Consider the following 13,307-nt stretch of genomic DNA (forward strand, 5'->3'; position numbering starts at 1 on the left):
CAAATTAATTGACTCTTTTCCCTAGCCAAAATTGTGACTTTATTACTGGTCACCGTCAAATATTAGGTGGGGGGATGACAATGCAATAAAGTGCAAGGTGAATACTAAAGTCCATTTAATCAACTAACCCACCCCAACAAAAGTAGGTAATCATGTGTCTAAGTTAGAATCAAATATTACTATGGTTTGAGCAGTGTAAATAGATGGAGGCAGAGGTGGTGGTGTTGGTGGGCGGTGCTAGAGAAATTAAAACATGTTGGTACTGTTGTTGAAGGTAGTGCAAATGTAATGGTGGAAGCAAATGATAGTGGTAGGGTGGTGGTCATCACTGTTGGCTAGTCACGTCACAAGTCAGCCCTGATCCATTAAGACTTATGGTCAAAAGAAATTCCAGCCATGACCATGGCATATATATATATATATATACATATGTATCCACAAAGTCTGGGTACATGGGGATTAACACATACTTTAAGAAATTATTATTTCTTATATTTAATTGTTTATGTTATGATTTTATTTACTCCATGTACCCAAACTTTGTATCAGCTCAGTATCAGCTAGTATGACAAAAACTCCTGAAATAGAAGTACTCCAGAGAGATGTCCCATCACTATACCCCACGCTTAGATCCAGATGACTCAGATGAACGAATGACCCCCACCCATTGAATCCCCAAACAAGTGTTCCAAGTAGATGAAAGAAGAAACAAAGGATCTCCAAAGCTGTGGTTAAAGGCCCAAAGTAAAACTATCCTGAAAGAGTTCTCTATCGAAGAAAGAAAATGGTAAGAGTCAGCAAAGGACTGCAGCAAGTGGAGATCAGTTGTGTACAGAGAGGATAACTGCATTCAACATGCTGAGGAGGCAAGACAAAGACAAGAGTGTACAACAGTAGTAGACACTTCTGCTAGAACTTATCAACCACAAAAGATGTTGTTCAGAAAGAAGTTAAGTGAAGTAGTTGGATGTAATAAATGAAGAAGTTATTGTCTCTGCAATACCATAGATCAATGACAAAAAGGCCAAAGAAATATCTTTATAATACACACACATGTATATATAAAAACACACACACGTGTGTGTGTGTGTGTGTCCTTGTCTTGACATCATGTGATAGTCATAAATGCGTGTCACTGCCATAGAAGTAGTGTCATTCAATTCCAATATTCTGCAGAAACATGCTGGAGCATGGCAAAATATTACCTTGCTTGGAAACAGGTGAGGGTTGTTGACAGGGAGAGCATCCAGCCTCAGAAAATCTGGCACAACAAATTCCATCTGACTCATGGAAATATGGAAAAGTGGATGTTAAATGATGATGCTGAATGATGTGTGTAGAAAGATAGACAGACAGATAAATAGATAAATCTTGATACACACACACACACACACATGTATATTCATTTAACTACCCACAAGGTATACAATTTTCATCACAGGCACACAATTTTTCAAAACTTTACACATACAAACACACTCGAAATTGTGATGGTTAAAAAGAAATACAATAAGAATGATGATGTTAGTGGTTATCTTCAACAGAAATGACTGTCATTCGGCATAGAAATTTTTTTCATAAACCTTTTATTACTAATATTAGAGAGCTGTTTATACAGTTGTTATAAGCAATATGTTATCTTGTAGATAAAGACAAATAATACTACTTTGATGAGCAGTTATGTGTGATGTTTTTACTTCAGATGTTTTTCTACTTTTATTTTCAGAGTATTCAATTTAAAACAATCTTGGAATATGAGGCAACAACAGAGATGTGTTAGAAAGAATTACTAAATCATGGAATAGAGCTCAAAAATATTTTATGGAATATAAGAAGGATAGAGACCATACTGAAAGAAATTGCATTACATATAGAAGTAAAAATATATAAAAAGAAAAAAAACTTTTAGTCATTTTATATAATTAATTGTTAAATCATGAACATATAACAATGGGATGAACATTTTATGTCAAGTACAAGATCAAGAGAAGTATAGGCACTTAAAAAAAAATATTTAATATTACTGAAAGAAAGCACAGTCCTAAATCCAAATTTTTTCAGAATACAGAAAGACCATATATTATAGCAATATAAACTAATATAATTATGAATATAACAAAGTGAATTTTATAAAATTATATAATAATGTTTGTGAGATATACAAACCTAAGTTAAAATGATTAATGTTCAATCCATGAACGAGAGTGAAAAGCAGTCAACATCTGATACCAAGACAAATGATGACTTGCAAAGTACTGCAAATAGTAAGAAACCTTTCAAATGTGCAGTGTGCCGCAAAGGGTTTACTTTACGTGTATATCTCGCCAAACACGAATTGGCCCCAGAAGCAGAGAAACATTTCAGTTGTTCTTTCTGTGGAAAAGCTTTCAGCCAAAGAGATAAACTGAAAAATCATGAACGTACACACACAGGGGAAAAACCTTATCATTGCAATGTTTGTGAAAAGGCATTCAGCCAAAGAACACATCTCAGCAAACATAAACGTACACACACAGGAGAAAAACCATTTGTATGCTTCACTTGTGGAAAGGCATTTTCACAAAAATCTTATCTTCATAAGCATCAAAGAACACACACTGAACTAAAACCATTTGTGTGTTCTGTGTGTCAGAAGAACTTTTCACAGAAATCGTATTTAAACAAGCATGAACGAACTCACACAGGGCTAAAACCATTTGAGTGCGCAATTTGCCATAAAGTGTTCTCACAAAAATCATATCTTAACAAACATGAAAGAACACACAGTGCAGAGAAACCTTTTAACTGTAGCCTATGCAGCAAAGTATTTTCCCAAAGAGCACATTTAAAAAAGCATGAACAAACACATAGTAGAAATGAAATTTTACAATCAGAAAAACAATCAGAACCAGAAATAGAAGAAGAAGAAGCAAATCTAGAACAAACATTGCTGCCATTGACTGATCAGCAGTCCCTTGAACCATCATCACCATCACAAGTCCAATTAACATTTGAAACACAAACAAACTCCCAACAACTTACTTGCTGTATACAACCATTGATGCCTATCTCAATTACATCAGTGATACCAAACAATTCACAGGTAAATAATTACAACTGGTCAGCTGGGTTCCCAGTGACACCAACATGGGCTGCTGCTTGGACAAACACACCCACAGAACCAAATTGCTGCCTAAGTATATTAGAAGCTCAAACTGAAGAAAAATAACAGAAATCTATTCAATGTTATTAACTGCTAAAATAACATTTAGTTTAGAAGACATTACAATTAGATTTTAATTTATTGAAAATACAAAACACAAAAGACTGTTATTTCATTGACACACCACCACTATCTTATTTGCAATTTTAATTAATATTAAACTTTTCATGCATTTACCTTATAGAAACTACTTTTCCACCATAAGGATAAATTTAGTTCTACAAATTATTAACTTTTTACAGTAACTGAAGATGTATCTAAGATATTTTGTTTAAATAAAAATAAATAGGACAGAACTTTTAACCACTAACCAAAAATGTTAATTCTTTTACCAGAAGAAAGTTTTAAAAATATTAGCATATGATTTTTAGTTTTTTTTTTTTTTTTTGGTTTAACTGCAACTTTTCACACACACATATGCAGTGACGGGGTGTAGATCATGCAGGCCATGGCTGTGTAGCTAAAAAGTTCATTTTGCAATTACATGGCTTCATGGAATCGACCAAATTCAGATGCTGCTTTTCATGTGCCACCGGCACTGGCAATGACCCAGGCATGAATGGTGCTTATTGCGTGCCACTAGCATGAGAGCCAGTCAGGTGGCACTGGCATTGGCCACAACTACAATTTCCATTTTGATTGTGATTTTGATTTTGATTTTTGATTTTACTCAACTCAAAAGGTCTCAAGCATGGCGTGTCGCCCAACAATTCAGAGGTACTTTTTAAATGGGCTGGTTATGCGACACTGGTATAGGCTACAGCTGTGATCTCACTTTACATGCCAGATCTTCCCAATCACAGCATATCTCCAGAGGTCTCGGTCTCTTGTTATTGCCTCTGTGAGGCCCAACGTTCAAAGGTCATGCTTCAGCACCTCATCCCATGTCTTCCTGGGTCTCCCTCTTCCACAGGTTCCTTCCACTGTTAGGCAGTGACACTTCTTCACACAGCTCTCCTCATCTATACACAGCACATGACCATACCAACGCAGTCGTCTCTCTTGCATACCATGTCTAATGCTTATATCCAACATTTCTCTAAGGACACTTACACTCTGTTGTGTGTGTACACTGACATTACACATCCAGTGGATCGTACTAGCTTCGTTTCTTTCAAGCCTACGCATGTCTTTAGTAGTCATGGCCCATGTTTCACTGCCGTATAACATGCACACAGGCATCATACAGTCTAACTTTCACTCTGAGCGAGAGGCCCTTTGTAACCAGTAGAGGTAGGAGCTTTCTAAACTTTGCTCAGGCTATTCTAGTTTCTCCCCCGGGCATGTGATGGAATCTGTTTTCTGAGCATCTTCGGTGCTTATTGCCCCTGTGCATCAGCTACACACAAAAGCTATCATCCCGCTTAACCTTTCTTTGATGTTGCTGCACCTCTTATGCATCCATAGCTTACACTGGGTACATCTTATAGAGTCTCTACCTTTGCCTTTTCTACAGATCGAGCAGGACCTTCTACCTGAAGGGGTTTGTGATTTGTTCACCTCCCTACTTACAGGACTTTGATTTTTTCAACATTGACTCTAAGGCCCTTCAATTCTAAACCTTGCTTCCACACCTGAAATTTCTTCTCTAGTTCTGGTAGTGATTCCACTATGAGAGCAAGGTCATCAGCATAGAGGAGCTCCCAGGAGCAGCCTGTCTTAAATTCCTCTGTTATTGCCTGGAAGACTATGATGAATATAAGAGAACTGAGGGCTGATCCTTGGTGAACCCCTACTTCTACTCGGAATTCTTTACTATACTCATTGCTGCCCATTACCTTACTGACAGCATCCCTGTACAGCTCTTATTAACCAATCATCTATTCCTAGTTTCCGCATCGCCCACCAGATAAGGGATCAGGGGACACTGTCAAAGGCTTTCTCCAAGTCAACAAAAGCCAAGTATAGGGGTTTGTCTTTGGCTAGGTATTACTCCTGCAGTTGCCTTACCAGGAATATAGCATCGGTGGTGCTTCTAGCTGGTACAAAACTGAACTGCATCTCATCTAAGCAGACTCTTTCCCTAATTAGTTGGACTATGACCCTTTCCATGACCCTCATCACCTGATCCAGCAGTTTGATACCCTTGTAGTTATTTCTATCTAAAGCATCACCTTTACCTTTGTAGCAGTTGACTATGGTGCTGCTAAGCCAGTCATTGAGTATGACTCCTTCGTGAACTACCTGGTTTACAATACGGGTGACTAGACCATAACCCACACCACCAGATATTTTAAGCATCTCATCAGTGATTCCTGATGGGCCGGGGGCTTTTCCTGACTTCATATCCTTAATTGCTTTATCTACCAGGGAGCTATCGATTCGGGTAACTGGTCCCTCAACTGGGTCAACATTTGGCAGGCTCTCCACCTCCCATTCATTCTCCTCATTCAGCAGCCTTTCATAATGGCTTCTCCAAGCCTCTTTCTTAGCAGAATCATTAAAAGCAAGTGCACCATCATCCATGCAGACACATTTCTCTCCTGTAACATCACAATTTTCTCTCACACAATGTCTTGCAATCTGAAATACTTCAGTTCTTTGGTCCAAATATAAATATCAAATATCATGAAATATAAAAATATTTGGATTTCAATGTTTTTGAGATTGCATGATAACTGTTTTAGAATTGTAATGAAGAATGAGAATAAAATATGAAAAGTGAAGACAGGTGATTCTTAACAGGTGAAGAATGTTTTTAGTTTTCTCAGTTAGTAGTGAAGGGCAGTATGAAAGATACACTGAGAAGAGATTGCATATCTGAAGCATTGGATGAGGGAGATCAACAACTATAGTTTGGATATGAGACGAAAAGAAATATGTTAGGGAGAAAAAAAGATGATTGATGTTAGCTGGAGAAATAAATTGGCAGGTTGAAAACTGAAGAAAATAAAACTTAGAAACAACTAGAAAGATGCTCTGAAGCAAACTGAACCTGTTCAGGCTAACCTAGCATTGAAAAATTGATTTGATGAGGATAATTTAATCTAATGACGGATTTTCTGATGGTCAGTTCATATCTTCCCAAAGGCATGCATGTTTGCATGTTTCCAGGATTAAGTTCATATCTTCCCAGGGAATACATGTTTCCAGGGTTAAAAGTCTTATTGGACCATTAGCTTTATCCTTTAGTATCCACATTATTCTCTCAAAAGTAATGCTTATTTATTCATATTGTTTTGAAATAATCATGCATTATCTTGTAGCTTCAAAATTTTGAAGATGTGATTGTTATTTTTAAAATGACATTATAGGGTAGGTGTGAGAGATTGGATCTGGCTGGTTTGAACATAAAACATGTTAAATATTTGGGCCAGATATGGCCAATTTATATTAACTTAACGCCATAAATTATAGAAAAGAAATGCAGAATTCTTAGGAATTGTTGCTAATGGAGCCACAAGTTATTTATGGAATGCAATAAAACACCTTCCACACGCATATCCATCTGGCGTCACTTCCAGTCGAATAGAAATGATGAAGGCAACAGTAATATACATGGTGACCTGGACATTGTAATAACCCTCTACTTCTCAGGTAATTGATCTACAGATGGGTGATGTTCTCACAACAGTAGATATTGAAAAACACATAAAGAATAATAGGTGCAGACATGGTTGCATTATTAAGAAGTTTGCTACTCAACCAAATAGTTTAGGGCTCAGTCCCACTGAATGAAACCTTGGGGAAGAGGCTTCTTGAAACCCCCGGCTGACCATAGCCTTGTGAGTGGATTGAGTAGGTGGAAACTGAAAAAAGCCTATCATATATACGAGCATGAGCCTATGAATTTATGTGTGTTCCTACATGTGCATTTACATTTCTGTGTTTTCAAAAATTGCAAGCTACAAGCAGTGTTATTGCTGCCATTTCTCTTGTCAACAAATTTTCCATTGGCTTTGTGCCTTTGAGATGTGTGACATAATGAAATGGGTTTCTTCCAGTTTCTGGTTACCAAATCTACTCACAAGGTTTAGGCCTGGGGCTATATCAGTCTCTTGCCCAAAACGTCATGCAGTAGGATTGAAACTAAACCTGAAATTACTTGGTTGTGAAGCAAACTTCTTAACCACACAGCTCTGTCTGTGCTTACACACACACACATACACAATCTCTGGTCATTTTTCATTTATTTAGTTTCAATTTGAAATATGGAGTAACAATGAAAAGTCGAAATCAACACGTACACGAGAGATTTTTTTCCAGAGTGCATATTTTACATGAATATAGTAATTAAAAAAAAATGTAAGATCCTCCAGTAAACCTTTTCACTTTCCTAAATGAATGAAATGACAGAAACACCTCATGCTGGTGCAATATAATTTATATGAATGATATGTTGATAGTTAAGGAAGACAAATCCTCCCGGAAGGGAAACAATTCATCCCCATTTGCCAGGGTTAGGAAAAGAGGGTAGCGGAATTAGCAATGTAGATAGACAGGTTTGCTTTTTATATAATATAAAAGCTGTTGTTTCCTCTGTATCTGAAAGTGATGTTGTTTATTATTTAACACCGGTGGAAAATGACAATCGGTGAATACATCATGGCTTCAAAATTACTGGCACCACCTCCACTAATAAGAAAACACTGAGGAAGGAAATGCAGATTTGGGAATTAATGAGCCCCAGCTCCCTTCTTGATTGAAAGGAAAAGCTAGAGAGACAGTTCTTGAAATAGATATTGCTACCTGAAATGCTGACAATGGAATGTCACAACTCTAACAAAAATTAGACAAACTTTTGGAAGATTCGAATTAATTAACATTTATCACGTATAAATTGCTTGAAAAATAGCAATGACAAAAAGACACAACAATGACGATCGCATCCAGTGTGATCATCTTGTTGCAGGACTTAGAGATTACAAAATAATATTACTGGAACCTATATTTGCATTTAGGGTGAATCTGATGCCAGAAATAAGCAAATAGCAAAAGCTACGGTTGGTGAACTAACTCTGTGCTAGGTCAAAGCAGCTAGTGAAAGTTCTGTGTAAACTTTTACTAGCTGCTTTGTCAGAAACCTAACTCCACCAACTGTAATGAAAAGAAAAATAGAGTTTGATGTTACTTATAACAAAAGCCAGCCGTGGCTGTGTGGTGAGAAGCTTGCTTTCCAACCACATGGTTCCAGGTTCAGCCGCACTGTGTGGCACCTTGGGCAAGCTGGTTGACCAAAGCCTTGTGAGTGGATTTGGTGGATGGAAACTGAAAGAAGCCCATCATATACGCACGTGTGTGTGTATATGTGTGTCTTTGTATCTGTTTGTCTCCCACCACCGCTTGACAAACAGTGTTGGTGTGTTTACATCCCCCATAACTTAGCAGTTGGCAAAAGAGACTAATAGAATAAGCACCTGGCTTTAAAAAAAGTAGTACGGTCAATTCATTCAAGAAAAATTCTTCAAGGCGGCTCCCCAGCATGGCCACAGTCTAATGACTGAAATAAATAAAATTGAAAAACATGTAAGTACAAGAACAAGAAATAGGCAACCTAAACAAAAACCTGTTCCTAAGGTGATTGTGTTTCCCAAACTAAGAAAACTTTAATCTAAACATGCAAACAATGAGGACCCAAAGCTGAAAATAAAAACAAGCATCTAATGAATAAACATTATTTACAATTGACGGATGTTTGTTCTCATCTTGTTTGTTGTTAACACAATGTTTCGGCTCATATACACTCCAGCCTTCATCGGGTGTCTTGGGGATATGGCGTAGTGGTTAAGAGCGCAGGCTACTAACGTTTGGATGGTGCTTTTTACGTGCCACCAGCACGGGGAGCCAATTCAGTGGCTCTGTTAGCGACCCATGCAATGAATGGTGCTTATTGCGTGCCACCAGCACTGGTAATGGCCACAACTACAATTTCCATTTGATTGTGATTTGATTTGATTCTGATTTACTTGACTCAATAGGTCTCCTCAAGCATGGCATGTCACCCGACGATGCAAAGGTAATTTTTAAATGGACTGGTTATGCAACACTGGTGTAGGCTACGGCTGTGATCACACTTTCCTTGCTGGGTATTCTCAATCACAGCATATCTCCAGAGGTCTCAGTCTTTCGTCATTGCTGCTGTGAGGCCCAATGCTCAAAGGTCATGCTGCATCACCTCCTTCCATGGGTTCCTTCCACTTTTAGGGAGTGACACTTCTTCACACAGCTCTCCTCATTCATAAGTAGCATGCAAAGCTGAATGATAAACAAATCTGTGAAGCTAGATTTGTGGCAAAAGGTTTTCAAAATAGAGTTGCAAATAATATTAGAAATGATTCTCTCACATATTCAAAAGAGGGTCTACATGTAACATTAGGAATTATGGTATCTCAGAGTTGGATATGTAAATCAATGGTTTTTAAGACTGCATGTTTACAGAGCAAGCAATTAAATAAGTTAGTTTGATCCTCTTCAATGTACATGCAGGTTATATGTTTTATATGTAAAAATATATCTTTTTTTTTATATATATAAGTCATTTGACTGCAGTCAGCTGGGACATTGCCTTGATGGGTTTCATAAGTTAAGGGGACATAAACACAACAAATGGTGGTAGAGAGACAAACACAGACACAAAGACACACACGCACATATATATATATATATATATATATATATATGGCACGCTTCTTTCAGTGTTCATCTATAAAAATACACTCATAAGGCTCTGATCTGAGGCTATAGTAGAAAATACTTACCCAAGGTGACACAGTGGGAATGAAGCAGGAACCATGTGGTTGGGAAGCAAGCTTCTTACCACACAGCCATGCCTGTGCCTATATATGGCAGCTTTTAAAATATGTATATAGTTTGACTGATGCTTCAAGATCCTGGCAGGTAATGATCAGAGAGGAATTAAAGACATCCAGAGAAGAATTAAAGACAGTATTTTGGAAACAAAGTGATTGATATTTATAGCTACATTTGCTGAGGATTTCTAATTTTGCAGGTGCAAAGATCATTCAGACTCATGTTATAGATAGGCTTCATAAATTATTTGAAGCTGTGAAAAGTAGTAGAAAGTTGGTAAACTGAAATAGAAATTTTTTTTTAAATGGAGAGGATGTTAAACTAAGACAAAGCAAATACATACAGAAACTGAAATATGTTCCATTATAAAATAGAATAAACTGAGAGGACAGAATACCAACAACAGTTTAGGCAACTAAATTGGTTAAACTAGATCAGTTTTCAGTTATGATGTTGGTGAGTTAAGCTCCATGTAGTGTATTAAACAAGTTAACAAAGCAGTAAAGAAAGGAAGGAAAAATTTCAAATGGTTATTTCAGAATTAAGAAATCTTGATCTCTTACAAATACTGGTATACAATCTGAAAGAGGTGTGTGTGTGTGGGGGATAACAATCAGGCTGTTATCTTTTCAGTTGGTGGCAACAATAATAAATATATGCCCATTGCCTAGCAATCTAAATGCATTAAGAGTTGTCAAAAGTACTCTAGCTGTGGAAATTTTGCCTGTGGTTGACACAACAGAGGCATGATTCTTCTTTTTTAATAGAAAATTTTCACTGGGCTTGTTATAGTTAAGGAACAATATCATAAATATATAAATAATTTGTAAAATAGACAATTCCTGTCTGTATGATGCAATACACTCAACAACACAACATGTATAGCAAGAACACAGACATTTATCACTGAATATGTTGTTGGCACTCCATCGCTTATGCCGTCGAGGGTTCCAGCTGATCCGATCAACGGAACAGCCTGCTCGTGAAATTAACGTGCAAGTGGCTGAGCACTCCACAGACACGTGTACCCTTAACGTAGTTCTCGGGGATATTCAGTGTGACACAGTGTGACATGGCTGACCCTTTGAATTACAGGCACAACAGAAACAGGAAGTAAGAGTGAGAGAAAGTTGGTGGTGAAAGAGTACAGCAGGGTTCGCCACCATCCCCTGCCGGAGCCTCGTGGAGCTTTAGGTGTTTTCGCTCAATAAACACTCACAACGCCCGGTCTGGGAATCGAAACCGCGATCCTATGACCGCGAGTCCGCTGCCCTAACCACTGGGCCATTGCGCCTCCACTATCACTGAATATAAAATGAATAGAACAAACATATTAGCTACATTGGTATTTATAAATTTGGTGAAAAATTATCATCTAAGCAAAATATTGTAACATATTTTACCAAAGAACATGAAGCAATAAGTGAAAGTTGTTGAGTAATGCTGAGACAATGTTATTGCAATAAACACAACTCATATCTTTAAAGCTGGTGAAAATATTTCCAGTGAGTTTTAATACCTTAGTTACATGAATTAATGATATTATAAGGTAGAATTCTTTTCTTTCTTTAATTAAGTTTTTTTTTAAAAAGCATACCGTATTACAATGGGACTTATTCTTGTAAATGTGATGATTCTACACCACCATCTCATTACCCATTGTTCTTCATTAGAATTGTTTTTCTTTGTGTTCCCCACCCTCACTTCCTATGTCCAATATTTCAAACTGAACATCAAACATAGCTTCAACAAATTTTAACTCCTTTCTTTATGCTGTCATGAACTGTGTAAGGTTAGCATTGGTGTATACTGCTTGTACAAGTGGTCTTATATTATCTCATCTCTAAGACTCAATATCCTACCCTCTTTTCTTTATAGTTAATCCTATTAGAAAGCACTTACAAAACAGACACTGGTACTTAAAAGAAAAATAAAGCTGTACAATTAAATGAATAAAATAGAGTAAATAAAGAGTGAATATTCAATACTGTACATAAGATATTTTTACCAAAGTATGGAACCCATAAACTGATGTTATATCTATTCAAACAAATTTTGATTGGTAGTTCAACAAATTTAGATGTTTATTAGAGTCCATGACTTAACCCTTTAACATTTAAAACGGCCATAGCTGACCCAAATATTCTACCTGTTTTACGCTAAAACTGACCAGATCAGGCCTCTCACATCTACCCTGTAATATCATTCTGAAAATAAACAATCATATCTTTGAAATATCAAAGCTACGAGATAATACAGGATAAATTTTATAAAATGTGAATAAATAAATATTACATATGACATAGTAATCAGAATACTAAAGAAGTTCAAATATCATTTCTCAGTTAGACCACAGCAATTACAATATGACTTGCATCAAAAGATGATGTTACTTAACACTCCTAATACAGCAGTTATAAAATAAGAAACAATCATTAAATATAGCTATATATTCTTTATCATGGAAAATTGAAAAATATGTCATGTACAAAAATAATGTCATCTTAATGTAACATACTTAATCCTTTTCAGTGTCACATTATTTAGGAAGTTGATTTAATTCTGTAGCAATCTGTCATATTATTTTAGTCATTTATGAAGAACCTAGCAATATACTTTGTGTATAATGAAAAATAACCCCAAATAATGTAGTATCTTAGAATTGAACATAATCATAATTAAAAAACAGTTTTTTCACTAAGCTTATATATATATATATATATACATTAGGCTGTTTCACATGAAATGTCCTGTTTGAAAACTAACAAAATGTTTCAGATGTGTTAGAGAACTGATTTATTTAATCAATGCATGATCCAAATAAGTAATGATCAGAAGGAGAGATATCAAGGGAATAGGGAGGATGTTGCAAAATCTCATAATTCAGAATTCAGGCTTTGCAACTTTTGGACCATAGTTTGAAGAGTGTGAGGGCGTGCATTGTCGTGGAGCAAAATTGGGCCATCTTCTTTTTCAAATTCTCATGCATACAATCAATTTCCTGACAATATGATGTTGCTGCTACCGTTTTTCCTTATTGCAAAAATGAATAATGAATAACTCCCTTCACAGATCACCATACAGTGACCACTAACTTTTTAGGGTGCAATGGTGGGTTTGGGTAGTGTTTAGGTGACTCTCCTGCATCTAATCACTGTCCTGTTCTCCTACTGTTGTCAAAGAGTATCCATTTCTCATCACAAGTAATGATTTGATGCAAAAATGGTCTTTTTCCAGTCAAGAAGGCAATAAGGAGCACACTTCGAGGCGCCTGTGCTTTTGAAACTCGTTCAGTTGATGTGGAACAAACCTATCTGTTTTCTTGACTTTTCCAATTTTTTACAGGTGTCCAAAA

General features: G+C 36.5%; 2 protein-coding genes across 5 annotated transcripts in view; one reads left to right on the forward strand and one right to left on the reverse strand.

The window, feature by feature from the left end:
• LOC106884040 (zinc finger protein OZF) overlaps nt 1-6,029 on the forward strand; it is a 12,337-nt gene extending 6,308 nt beyond the window's left edge. Inside the window, exon 2 of the mRNA XM_014935252.2 lies at nt 1,727-6,029. Within this exon, the coding sequence (XP_014790738.1) occupies nt 2,177-3,208 (1,032 nt within the window). The 5' untranslated portion in view covers nt 1,727-2,176 and the 3' untranslated portion in view covers nt 3,209-6,029. The remainder of the gene's footprint in view (nt 1-1,726) is intronic.
• Nucleotides 1-13,307, reverse strand: part of LOC106884031 (mRNA-decapping enzyme 1A) — a 39,737-nt gene that overhangs the window by 11,678 nt on the left and 14,752 nt on the right. Inside the window, exons 2-3 of one of the 4 annotated variants that reach the window (XM_052972765.1) lie at nt 9,901-10,233; nt 8,560-8,642 (exon numbers count right to left, since the gene is read on the reverse strand). The exons of 1 other annotated variant lie outside the window; for it this stretch is intronic. The gene's annotated coding sequence lies outside the window, so the exon portion shown is untranslated. The remainder of the gene's footprint in view (nt 1-8,559; nt 8,643-9,900; nt 10,234-13,307) is intronic. 2 more of the 4 variants (XM_052972764.1, XM_052972767.1) reach the window with 2 other exon arrangements.

Source organism: Octopus bimaculoides, chromosome 14, assembly GCF_001194135.2.
Source record: "Octopus bimaculoides isolate UCB-OBI-ISO-001 chromosome 14, ASM119413v2, whole genome shotgun sequence".
Lineage (NCBI taxonomy): Eukaryota > Metazoa > Mollusca > Cephalopoda > Octopoda > Octopodidae > Octopus > Octopus bimaculoides.